The sequence below is a fragment of the Anabrus simplex genome, chromosome X (genome assembly GCF_040414725.1).
Source record: "Anabrus simplex isolate iqAnaSimp1 chromosome X, ASM4041472v1, whole genome shotgun sequence".
NCBI classification, from domain to species: domain Eukaryota; kingdom Metazoa; phylum Arthropoda; class Insecta; order Orthoptera; family Tettigoniidae; genus Anabrus; species Anabrus simplex.
This window is the reverse complement of record NC_090279.1, coordinates 116611973-116625933: the sequence shown is the minus strand read 5'-3', so window position 1 is coordinate 116625933 and position 13961 is coordinate 116611973. Positions and strand designations below refer to the sequence as shown.

At 38.4% G+C, this 13961-nt stretch overlaps 1 protein-coding gene across 1 annotated transcript; it reads left to right on the top strand.

Annotated features, from left to right (window-relative positions):
• Positions 1-9798: 9798 nt before the first annotated feature.
• On the top strand, positions 9799-13711 carry LOC136863291 (uncharacterized). The gene is made up of 4 exons (XM_068230721.1): positions 9799-10384; positions 12663-12850; positions 12952-13037; positions 13520-13711. Exons 1-4 carry the CDS (start codon positions 10198-10200, stop codon positions 13620-13622), a joined length of 564 nt encoding a protein of 187 aa, XP_068086822.1. The 5' UTR covers positions 9799-10197; the 3' UTR covers positions 13623-13711.
• Positions 13712-13961: the final 250 nt, after the last annotated feature.

Here is a 13961-nt window from a genome sequence, read left to right as displayed (position 1 = left end):
ATTGGAAAATCACGTCCCTCCAACATGAACTGAAAGCCAGAAGTTCTCTGTCGTAAGGGGAACAATTCTTCTGGGTGTCTATTAATTTCTTCGAGAAAAATCCCAAGGGCTGTAGAGTGTCTTTCCTAATTTGGCGAAGAGATGCTCCAATGGCAAAGTCCGAGGCCTCAACCTCCAAAACTAGTGGTAAATTTGAGGATAGATGGGCCAATAGTGTTGCGTCGGTCAGAATGGTTATTAAGGCTTCGAAAGCTTTTCTGTTATCCTCGGTCCACTGGATGTTCCTTTTGTCATTCTTCTTGACACTGTGAATTAAATCGAAAAGAGCGGCTTGCTTACTGGCAGAACCTGGTAGAGCTCTGCGATAAAAATTAGTAAGTCCTCGGAAACGACGTAAGTCCTTAATTGTCGTGAGTAGTGGATAATCTGCTATTGCTCTTACTCGCTCTGGCAGTGGTTTAATACCTTGATCGGATATAAGTTGACCGAGGAATGGCACGTCCGTAGTGTACCGTTACGTTACAGTTGAGATGGTCATTAACATGGAGATGTAGTGGATAAAAATGGCGCGGAGCAGCTTCAGGCGGCGTAAATATCTATGAAGTGTATCCATGTGCAGGACGAATAGAAGTACATAGTGTGACGACTTCTGCTGTTTGATATGTTCCTACACTACGCGGCGCTGGTGTAGGTAAACAGGGATCAGCTGTCCCTGAATATGTGATTTTAAATGAGATCTGATGTGACTTAATTCGGAATTTATCGTTTAAATAAATTATTTAAAGCCGTGTGTTTATTATTGTTATGTTTCAGGAATGTGCATTCTCTTTACTGACCGTTGACTGTGTTTATGTGCGATCTGTGTTTCGTGCAAATTAAGATTACAGTGTTCCTTGTTTTGAAGGTACCGGTAATATGTGACAAATTCATAGGAAATATTTTACATTTAGTAATGATTTAATGACATTAGTTCTGAAATTGGTTCGTCAGTGTCTAACGAATATGTCAAACGGGTATGTGTGTATAGAGCTATTTCATTAATTCACCACAAAATCAAACTCAGTTGCAATTATCAGCTATAACCTTAAAAAACACATGTTCGACTGTTAGTGTACATGCTGCGTAATATAAACACATTAAAACTCTGCAGGCACCCACATGATGTTACGTACCGGTATGTCATACATATGTAATTCCTACATAACTACTTAAGTTAAATTATATATTAACATGCTCACATTCATGAATCTTATCAGCACTTCAGCCCATCAGTCAGTTAACTGGACACCTTGAACATTTTCCGGGTATGTTTTGCGGTCGTAAAAGCTTGCATTTCTTTCCGTACTTCTTTTGTTCGGAAATAAAATCGGCATCGTATGTAATGAAAAATTAATTTTGGTACCAAGTCCTGAGCATGTTCAGTACAGCACCCAAGTCTATAAGAAACAGTAATTGAAGGTAAACTATCCAGGCATTCTTGAAATATTTCACCCCATATGCTTCTTGTACACTAATATTTCTCACAACAATTTCCTCTACGTGAGAAAACATCAATAATAATTCACTCGATGGATAATTAAGATAGTTGGATGCGTTAAAATATTATTCTAGACTTGTTAGGTCCTCCTCTGTATTGTTTTGCATAGAACCAATACATGCTGTACAGCCTATCACTTCGCTTGCATGTTTAACAATATACCCACAGAACTGATGAATGACAATAATTTTTGAACTGGTGAAAGGAGCTATTTGTTCATCTTCCCAACTTGATAATGGTGGACCGAGCTAGTTGGCCATGCGGTTAGGGGCACGCGACTGTGAGCTTGAATCCGGGAGATAGTAGGTTCGAATTCCACTGTCGGCAGCCCTGAAGATGGTTTTCCGTGGTTTCCTATTTCCCACCAGGCAAATCCTGGGGCTGTACATTAATTAAGGCCACGGCCGCTTCCTTCCAACTCCAAGGCCTTTTCTGTCCTTTCGTTGCTATAAGACCTATCTGTGTCGGTGCGACATAAAGCAACTAGCAAAAAAAGAAAAAAGATAATTGTGGCTGATCAAAGGTAAGCGTGCTGTAAATTTTTTCCTGAGCTGTACTTGTGATTTTGGCATTCTCTTTGACAACAGCTTTTGCCATGGCTCTAACCTGACTGAAAAATTATGTTAAGGGTACTATCACTTTAAAAGCAGATGATGACGTGGGATAGCCTTCGACCACTTTGAGAACAAAGTGGGATCTTTTGGGGGTGAAACAAAAATGACGCTTATCATTCGAATGTTTATTGTAACCCGAATTACAACCCGGGACATTGCAAGTTGTAGGCATATTCACATGCGGTAGTAAATTGAAGCATATGTCAAAGTATACGTCCTACTTCTCAAATTCATAATCTTTTTCACTTTTCAGTTCATGAAAAGTTAATGCCAGCTATTTTGCACTTATACAACTGGAGAATGTATAAAACTACTGAAAAAGACCACAAACTGTTTGCACACTTCCACAGTAAGCCGACGAAAAGCGCGCGTACTTGGCCCTTTTATCGACAGCAGCGCTACAGGTGGCGGAGAACATGTACACCGTGTCTGTTAACATGTGATTCAGAGGGAGTCGTCACACTATTCATTTCTATTCGTCCTGTCCATGTGTCATGTTGATCGTAATTAGAAGGCGGAGACTTATATAGACCGGCGAGAAAGAAAAGAGTTTCTTAGATAGAACAACTATGGCCCAAAAAAATTATTGAATTCATTCTATTCTTAACTACTTTTGAAAGAGAAAACCGCATTAAAAAGATAGCAGTTTTTCACTGCGAGCGAAGAAGGATATAATTAATGCATGAGAGAAAGCCGTGACATAATAAACGTTCAGACTAAGGATTTAGCTATTTATATCTGCGAAAATAATTCAAGACGAAAGGAAAACTTATACACTTCGTTTCAAAATACTAAAGTAAAGAAAGGCTACGGACCAGTGAAAGATTGAAGAGAAAATGGCCAATAGCACAATAATAAGTGGCCGTATACTATCAAAACTGCAGAAATAACAGTCAGAAGCTCTAATTAACATTCATTAGGCGATATATTTGACGAAAAACAAGCATATTTGGAAATATATATAAATTTAGAGTATTAAGAAATGCCAATAGATATCCATACGTCTTAGAAAGTTTAGAAGTTGATATGTGTTCTGCCCGATTAATGTTACCTTCTTATTGCATGGACACTGGAATCATGATGAAGCACGCTTAAACTGATGGAGGAAGGCTGCTCGAGATACTTTAGCTCAAGCCAGACTGCCTAGACAGATGCCCAGCTGTGACGTAATCCAGGACCAAGGCTGATTGCTCAGAGATGTCATAGGAAGCGAGCGGGAACCAGCAGCTGACCAGTCGACACGAGATAAGTAATAAGTTTCAAGGTTACCATTCCAAAGTAATTCGTAGTTGTTGAAATATGATAGTAGGAGTGCAGAAGTGCCTACAAATAAATTATATGTGCCAATAAGTGAATACCAGTGCTAGATTTTAAGAAATTAACCGCAAGCATGTGCCAATTTGAGTAATAGTTACACCGTGCTCGTAAGATGATTTTAGGTTATTGTAAACAGAAACGGAATGTGAATATCAATGTTTATGTGCCAATCTACTCGGAAAGATCATTTAGCATTGAACCAGGCGAGGTTAAGAAGAGATTCTGTGAATTATAGAGTAAAACCTGGATATTGCAAAGACCAGATTGGCAGACATGGCCATTATGATTGTGTTATAAGAAGAAATTGATTAAATATTGGGAATTCGCCGTTAATAAGGAGATTTTGAAGTCGATGGACTAGTAATCCGCAACAAAGAGGTTGTTAAGAAGAAATTAGATGAGAATTATTATATGCGGATTAGTCGGGAAGAAGAGATATATGAGAATTATGTAATAATAATAGTGTTAGGAAATATTAATTGTTCCTTGCATAAGCAATGGTTGGAAGATGTTATTACGGATTTCTGTCTTAGTTACGGTTGTGGTATGGTAAATAATACTGCAAGCAGCGAAGTTAGGTCATGCTCGTATGAATATAAAGGTACAGTCCAGGTGATAAATGGTAGTATTTATATCAGAGATTAGGGTACGATGCGCATTGGTATCACCCAAATATCACTATAAAATTTGTCACAAATGGAACATAATAATTGCTTTTACACATATCCAGTGAAAAATCTGCGGCAAATTAAGAAATACCGTCGTTATTTGAGAAATATGAAAACATACTTAAGGCTTGTAGACAGGACTGGTTTATGTCGTATTCCGCTGCTGGTGCCGTCTTTCTTCAGGTCCAGGGCTAGCACCGTGGAATGGGAGGGCTATGTCTGTGGATTCTCATTATATTTGTCCATATGATTAGAGCAGCCAGTTCAAACAGCAAAATGGAGGTCAACAGAAAAATAGCATGATCCGTGGACCAATAAATATTTTTATTTCTGTTCGAACAAAAGTAGCTCTAGTCCACTAGTCCACTGAATTTTTCTTATGTACATCGGCCATACCATTTTGTCGCCTATTAAATATTGCATATCGCGATACAATTCATGAAATTATGTCATTGACAAGTGAAGCAATGAAACGAAAGCAAAGAACTTCAGTGAACACAGATATAACACACGAAATTGTTGAAAGTGTAAGACAAAAGACATACGTGTGTCACTGTGAGCACAACACCAAATGTACTTGTAAAGTGGTAAAGTACGTATACATAATATTCTCCAAAAATTAAATATTTCTTAATTTGCCGCAGATTTTTCACTTGATATGTGTAAAAGCAATTATTATGTTCCATTTGTGACAAATTTTATAGTGATATTTGGGTGATACCAATGCGCACTATACCCCAGAGATTATGTTAGGTTAACTGAATCTCACATACGTTATGGAGTAAATATAGGGATATGAAGGAACATCGCCTAACAGGACAAATGTCTCACAATGTGAATGTAGATTGGTAAATCGAATTATAACGTAATATTGGCACAGCGGTAAATGATATAAAGGGCCCCATACACGCGCAGACTTAGTCGGAGGTAAGTCTGCACAAACCAGTCTCTTCAGACATGTCTCTGTGTGTATGGCCGATAAGTCTGCCGACAAAAAGTCTGCAGGCAAGTCTCTGACATTCTAGCGCTGCTTGAAAAATTCAGCCGGAGACTTTGCGACGAAAGCGCCATCTCAGAGTTGCGGCAGAAAATGTAAATGTGGTCCTCTACAAATATGAAAACTGAAATTTATTTTTGCGCGTCTTTTTCGTGCAGAGCGCTAAATTGTGTCCAGATAACAACTCATCTTCTATACCGACTACCGGTATCTAATTAATTTCGATCCGCATTCATTTTTCAACCATCCGAAGCCCATAATCGTAAACAGAAAACAGCTGAGCGTGACGTACCGTATTCAACTTCCTCGGTAAATAGTCATTTAGTCTAAGCGTGTGTGGGCAACTGCATACTTCCGACTTACCTCCCGGAGGCAAGTCCGTGCAGGTAAGTATTCCAGAAGTCTGCGCGTGTATGGGGCCCTTAAGAGTTTATTTTAATTGCAGCAGCACGTAAATATGTAATCGTACAGCACGACTTTCATATTTTGAACTGATTGGTTACTCTAGTTATGGCACTTACTGACAAAATATTTGATTTCTTCTGGCACGTACGAAAGAATATGATAATAATATACTTGGTATTAGTATAGACAGAATTATTTAAAGTGTGATGACATTTTAAAACCATCCTTAGGAAACTTATTGTTTATCTCGTGTCACGAAAAGGTTACTACGAAAATCCAAACAAACCAAACATGGAAGAAATACTATTCCCTCCTGAAATAAAGATTCAATCCTCATTTGGCCCATGAAATATTTATAAAATGATGAACTGTAATCATACAAAAAGATAATAATGACAAGTACTGAATTGAAAGATTATAATTTACCCAATTTCAATTATGTTAATGGAGATAATTTATATTTTCATGATAAATATGTAACGTAACTGCATTTTCTTTTCACTACTGCCCTTAATTCGACTTTTACTTTATTTGATACCGCATTAGCATGCTAATAAATTAGATTTAGGATAATTTCTGCGTTTTCTTTCTGAGAATAGGTCATAATACTTAGTCGTAAGATAGCATAAGTGCTAATAGTATTTATTTATGATAAGATATGAGCGATATCATGGATAATTGCTTGGTTTTGGGGGTTTGAATGATTAATTGCGGATATCTTTACTCTTCAACGGAACCTGCGATCACATTATTATATCTTGAGGATTAAGTTGATATATTTTTACCCTGAGAAATTAGCTGGAACATATATTTCCAACCACCGTACATGACTTACGCAACTAACCCCCGTCATTGAGAAGATTTATGATATAATGATTGGTGGAAGGGTGTAGTAGCATTAAATACACACTTGCTTAAACTCATGTTGATGTTGGGTTCACTTAAATGTTGGCATAGTAAGTAAAGATCTTGCTTGTGATCTCCTGAGTTCTCTGATGCCACGAGAATATCACAGCAAATACAATTGTATCATCTGTGTACGTGGTGTCCCGCCCCACCTCTACCACGACCTCCATCAATATAAAATGAAGACAGTATAGCCTGAGCAAGCGACGAGTGCAGACGTGTTGGGTAGAGGGTCCTGGTAGCGTGAGAGGGGACTGCAAGAGAGAAGCGATGAGTTTAAAGAAGATGATTGGTATGGAACAATACAGGGCAGTTAAAGGAAGATGGCAGGGGAGAAAGAAGAAAGAAGAAGTGAATGATGAAGGAAGCAGAATGGAATTGGGAATAAAGGGTGAGATGATGCTGACAGCAGTGGTGATTATAGTAATGCTATGTATCGGGGGAGTGGAATTGAACCCGAGCCGATCTCCAGTGGAAGCATGAGCTAGGAGGACATGGAAGTAATTAGGAAGGTAGTGAAAGAGGTGGTAGAAGAAGTTGGCCCGTTTGAGCAAAATTAAAAATATGATATAAGAGCAAACGAAGGAGTTCGAGAATATGAAGAAATGTTTCCAGGAAAAAGCAGACGATACAACAACCAAAGTGAGAAACAACGCGGAAGAAGATGCATCACTAAGAGAGAAAATAAGAAGATTAGAGGAGGAAGCATCGAACCTAAAATCAGAGGTAGAGGCCAGTAGTCAAGATCGTAGAAAGAAATGCTTATTTATATATGGTATTCCGGAGAAGAGAGAGGACAATGTATTACAATTCATAAAGTGGTGGAGCTAATCCAGGGAAAAATGAAAATTAATTTTAGCGAAGTAGATATAGACGATGTGGAGAGAATAAGTAAAGTAAAGGGTAATAGGCCTACAAAAGCGAAACTGTTATCCACTTTGATGGCCGAAATAGTGATTAGAAATGCGGGTAACATACAGAGTGAAAAAATATGGATTAACATGGGAAGTAAACGGATAAAAAATGTTAAAATTATTAAGAAACATTCGGTGAGGGCTAGACGCCAAAGATTGAGAACCTTTATTAGGGGACAGCAATTAATAGTGACTAATGGCAGGTGGAGAAGAATTAGTCTGTGACAAAATCACTGGACCTAGAAGAAAAGATGAAACAGGAGGAAGATACGGAGAGGAGTGCGGAAGAAAGGCGCGATGAGGAAAACCTTCCTGGGGAGGAGAGGCATGAGGAAAGGGGAGTAACAGAGTCCAATGAGGTCGTAGAAAATGCTTTGGAGGTGACAAGTGCTGAGGAAAGAAAGAGAGATGTAGTGATGAAGTGGACAGAAATAGTGATGAAGAGAGGTTTGTGATTGTTATGTCGCCGAGGACAGCAATCAGGACCGTTGTCAATGAAGTATGTAAGAAGGCGTATCCGGAGGTGTTTTCGGTGATGACGAAGTACCGCGAAGGGAAGAATGAGTTAAAAGAGACACCTAGCAAAGGGGAGACTTTGAGGAAAGGGAGAAGCATTAGTTTAAAAGAGCTGTGGGGAAAGAAGGACAGAAAGGAGGAGGGTGTAGTAACGAGAAGTAGGAAGTTAAGTAGAGTTAGTAGATGTCAGAGTTATGGCGATTAAAGTAGAGAAAAGTGAATAAGTGTTGTAATGATAGGTAATGAAGTGTATTTATTTATTACTGATGTTGTAGCGGAAATGTATATCGATCTTGAAATGTTACTTGGTAATGGTTAGAGAGAGGATGAGAAAGAGGTGGAGTTGATGGTGTATGGTGGTATGTGTTTTTATAGTGAATTTAAAAGTAAAGTGTGTTTTGGAGGTGTGATTATAGTTAAGATTTGAATTATAAGCAGTGGCAGATAAGTGATGTCTGAATGATAAGAGAGGGAGTGAAATGTAGTTGGTATTTATAGTTGATTTTGTTGGCTAATTTATGGTGGTTGTGTGTCTCTGTTATGTGAGGTTGTTCGAGTTTGCAATTATAAGAGGGTGATTGAGGGCAAATGGTAGAATTTAAGTGTGGAAGTTGATTTTGAGTAAGATGAATCGAAGAGTAATTAGTTGACGGGATGGAGGAGAATTTGAAATGTGGGGTGTGTTTGGGTCTGTTGTGAGAAGAGGTTGGTGTAAGATTGTGACGATATTTATGCAAATGTGGTGGAATGTTAAGAATGTTGTTGAATGAAAAACAATGGTCATAGAGTGATTTATGATTGAAAAATGATGGTCAAAGAGTGATTTGAGTCTGTATGTTTGGGTGTTACGAGAGGTGGTGATGTGTTGGTCGGCGGTTGATAATGTTGTTAGGTGGAGGGCGATTAAGTATTGAAGGTTGAGGGAGAAGAGGTGGAACTGACGTAATGGCAGATTTTAAGTGTTGAGATGGATGAGAATTGAAATGTGTTTGTTTACGGGCGGGTAGAATGAGTTAGTTTCTTAATGTGTAATTTAATGTGGAGTTTGGGACTTAAAGTAGAGCAATGCATATGTTGTAACATAGGTAGGCACAGCTCAGCAGATTGAGTAAGTGCAGCGAAGAATTTATGTGAATGTAACATACAAGTGGAAAGGAATTTAAACCGTAAGAGGACGGTCCTGAGTAAGCAGAAAAGTCAGTGCACTCAGCGGGAAGTGTGACGTTGCCAGGGTGCGCTAGGAGTGGTATTGTAATACCAGAATGGCCAACCCAGGAAAAGACTATGTGGGTCAAGGTCAGGTGTCGCCTGCAGTAGTCGTTCGCCTTAGTTCAGATTTACCTCTATGGGTGGATTTCTAAAACGAAGTTCAGGCCGTGGTTTTAAACCATGGCTTTTAAACCGTGGCCGTGGTCTGAGTCCCTGTCCGATTTCTAAAACGTAGTCTGACCGTGGCCGAGGTTTTGAGCCGTGGTTTCAAGTATTACTGCCGGCAACACTGTAGCGGAATCGACTTTTCGTCTTCCAACGGGCCGTGAGTGGCACGACCATTGACTTTTCGTAGTGTAATATGCCAATAAACAATCGACCAGCGGCTTCGCGAAGAGAAAATTGTGTTGCAGTCCTTGTCCATCAGATAATCTTCATAACATCATTTGTGTACTAATTTATTGGAATTTGGTGCGAGTGTCGGAATTGTACAAGTCTTTATACGTATTGTATCTGGGTGACAACAAGCCCATATCCATTTCAAGAAGAATTTTTACACATAGAAGTTACAGTATCGTAAGTACATATTACACTTTTTATGATTTAATGTAGTCTTCTGAAAGTCCTTTATGGAGATAGCTTCTTCCCAACTGTAATGTTGGTTTCTTTCATTTTGCATATATATATATATATATATATATATATATATATATATATATATATATAATCAACAACAATATATTAAGCGATATTACGAAGTGAAAAAATGAGGTTACGAGGTGAATTTGTTGTTATACAGGTATTTTCATCGTGGTTATCACCATGTATGACTGAGTTACTGCTTGTTAAAATATGTAGCTTTTTGGAAATTAATATTAATCAAATGACTGTATACTGCTTGATGACTCACTGTAATAACATTCAGATCTTTCTTCTGAGTGTGGGAATCAGTATGCAGACAAGTATTTTTCTCTCGTAGCTGTAACACCTCACGCTGTTTTATTTTCAGTATTCTAGTTTTGTTACATTTTACTTTTTTATTCACCTGGAAGTTTTTTTAAATGTTGCACAGTTATTTTACAGGATATATATAACTGTTTTCATTTTCAGGAAGATGGCCAAGTTCAACCGCCGAGAGAGAGAGTTGTTGGTAGAAATATGCCAGAATTACCCGATTCTAGCGGATATGAGCTACCATCTCGACACTGTAACGAAGAAGAAGGAGGCTTGGATAAAAATCCAAGCCGAATTCAATTCGATGAACGCAGGGAAGCCTCCGAAAGATGTGCCTCAGCTAAAAGGTTTGCCACATTTTTATCATACAATAATAATAGGCTACATCAAATAAATTTGGATTGGCACTCGAGAGCACTAACCATGTCCCAAATTTAACCACGAGCAAGTTATTCCCTAAAAGAATTTAGTAGATTATCTTACATTTGTACGTCTCTTATAAATGAACAATGTCATTACTCGACAACCTAGCATCATCTTAGTCAGACAATTCTGATTAGCGTCTCAACGCTAAACCACTTCCTGTATTACACAATCTATTTAGTGTATAAGAATTTCATGCTTAAAACTGAAGTGATTCTTCCAGAAGTATGTATTTCAGGTATTATATAGGTACAACTTTTTTAACCCTCACCAGCGCAGGAACCGCTGTTTAATGTTGTCATTAGGGATGTAAGTAAGTTCTTGGCGACTGGTACCAACTGATGTGACATATAGTTCGTGGTACCAACTTCGCTTAGTTCCTAGTACCAGCTTTGGTTGGGCTGTTTAATTTATTCGTGGTTAGTTGCTATGGTCATAAATTAATTCTTCGTTGTTATGGTAATCAACAAGGTATTGTTAAACATGGATGTTGTTCCGTACAGAGGTTGCTGTGTCAGAAGTACAGATTTTCGAGGGAACAAATTATTCTTTAGATGCTCTCCAATAAGGTATGCTAAATTTGTTATAAATCTTCCTTCCTTCCATTCTCCTATGTACGTTAAACTTTGTTTAAGTGTGTGTGTGAAGTAATTTTTCAGCATTCGTCTACTCTGGACCATTAAAGTGTTACTTTCCAGAGGCCTGGCTAGTCAGAAATTCATTTGACTGGATATGTTAGGTCTGGCTAGTGACAAAACCATTGGTCTGGATAGGTTAGGTCTGGCTAGTGACAAAGCAACTGGTCTGTGATCAAGCTAACGTTACAAGCCGCAAAGCGGCTTTAGACCCGTATTTCATATTCATATTTAATCAGAAGTTGCGCAATCTATGCTTTACAATGTTCAGATCCGTAATTACTGCATGGCTACCTCTCAACTGTTTAAACATGTTATTCATATTTAATGATGGCTGGCGGTGGCACGAATGGACTCTGCCATTGGCTGAAGATTTGTCTTATGAAACGCCATGCCCATAATGCAAGACAGCGAGATATTATTATTAATTTTATATGCCTATCCTTTCCATTCTTCCTCCGGACTACAACGATGATTATTTTGTTGGTGACATTGCCTCATCGTTCTAGGTTTTTTTATACCGCCTAAGTTGGTCATAACTTCTCGCTGTCTTGAATTATGGGAGCAACGTTTCATTGGCATATTCTTCAACAAATGGCAGAGTCCATTTGCGCCACTGATGGTAACAGGAGAAGAGGGCGACAACGGATGAGGTGGATTGATGACATCAAGGAAGCCACGGCTCTCAATTTAGAAAGACTTCGGAAAATTGTATACGACAGGAAGAAATGGCGCACTTTGGTCTATGGGGTCACGGAGAGTCGAAAGCGACTAAACGACTAACAACAACAACAACAACAACTAGCAGACAGAGGATATTTGAAATGAAACTTCTGAATTGGAAAGTACTCTGTAGAAATATTTCAGGGCTGCCTAAATGTTGTGATTGATATAATAGTTGTAGTAATGACAAATTATATTGCACTTATCTTCAAGACAATAAAATGGAGTAAATATATTATTAATTGGGCAGTTTCATATGTGACAGACAACAAGTGGTAGAATAGCTTAAGCATTTATTTCCTCTTCAACAAAATATCAGTGGACAGGCTTGTGTTAGTCTGTTATAGATTTGTGTAGGCCTATAAAATGTAGTGACTGACATGATGGAAAAAACCCTCAAATTTATTTGCAAGTTGAATCAACTGCAATCTTCCAGTGCAGGGAACTGAAATAATTTGTACTGTCACTGCAAGAAGGTAATTAATGTGAACTTAATACGGACAAAGACATTTTTGAAATAAAAACTTGTAGGAAGTTCAGAACCATACTTGTGGCTCACAAAACAGTATAAAAGTGTTACCCAAAGGTATTTCCATTTGTAAATTAAGCAACATTACTGGCAAAACAGGTATCTTGGAGGTACCATTTAAGTCTATTATGAAATTCTAACTCTGATAGAATTATTAAAACCTGGTTTTTGTATCTATAACCTCATCATTAGGAAAGTTTTCTGTTTCTTTATTATTAGGACCCCATTTCATTGACATAATTATGAAATTACTAATTAGCTTACTGAATAGTGAGTGAACATTTCAAATATTTGTAATTTTCATTTTGTGCACAGGTTTATGGAAAAGAATTAAAATAAAGGCAAAGGGCGACATCGACGCTCAGAGAAGGGATGCCGGACAAACTGGGGGAGGTCCACCAAAACCACCTCTGGGAAAACCTGAGCAGATCCTCTCGGAGATGTTTGCTGGTCAGTTTGATCCTTTGCCTGACACCATAGATGATGATGCTGGTGCATTTCAGGTACCTACATGATCAATAGGTCCAGACAACTTTGCTTTGGCACAGCAACATTACAGTTGTGGATAATGTATTCTAATTTTATTCTTTTCCTTTCATTTTAGGAAGGACCTGGAGAAGAAGAGAGTTTGGCAGAAAAAAGGATGCAGCAGGAAACTCCATCCTGTGAAACGCCAAGCAGATCATCAAAGTATGTAAATAAGTGTTAATTTTTATTTTAGAAATGAGATTATTTTAAAGTTCTGCAGGGTATTGCCACTTGCCCAGTCCCTAGCATTGCGAGCTTGTCCCCTGCCAAGCACTTTGCCGTTATGTACTTCTCGGCACTACAGAAGTTCCCCTTCTTTGCAGTCTGCTAAGAGCTTTTTCATCAGCATAAGATTCAGTTCAGTCAAGTGTTCATGTGTTTAGTGCTCAGTATGTTGTTCCAATGTCATTTTCATTATGGAAGTGTGCGTATATACATAATACCTTCATAAAGTGCAGGAAATCTTGTGCAAAAACACTGACTCAGTGCCGGGCGAGTGCCCGCATTGCGGCAAAGTGCTAGGCGGAAGACAGGCTCGCAGTACAGGCGACCAGGCAAGCCACAATCCCCCGCATGCATAAAAGAATGTCCCTCTAGGATATGCACGGAATTTGATTAAAACTTCCAATGCTTCTCTTTTTTAGGAGGAAGTGTAATGACCAGATGCTCCAGGCGGAGCTGTTGGAGATGGCCAGAGTAGAACACACACAAAAAAATGAAAAATTTGGAAATACAACAAAAAAATGAAGAAATGAAGATCACGACGCAGGAAATGAAGCAAAGAAACCAGCGGCTAAAATCTTTATTATTAGAGCAGGAATGCCAAATAAAGAATATTTTACCATAAAATATGTTTTATTTTTATAAATAGTAATAAATTTAGTACTGTACCTTCTGAAGTATTCAAGCTCTTTAGGCTTTTTAGTTACGAATTTATCGGCATTGCACACCACTGCGGCGATAGGTTCAATAGTGCCTTGTAGTCATGATGTAATTACAACTGCCAGTACAGGACATGCCCGTGGCTAAGAGGTAGAGCAATGTGATTGAGGCACATAAGTCCCTTCACAGTTAAAGATCTGTTAC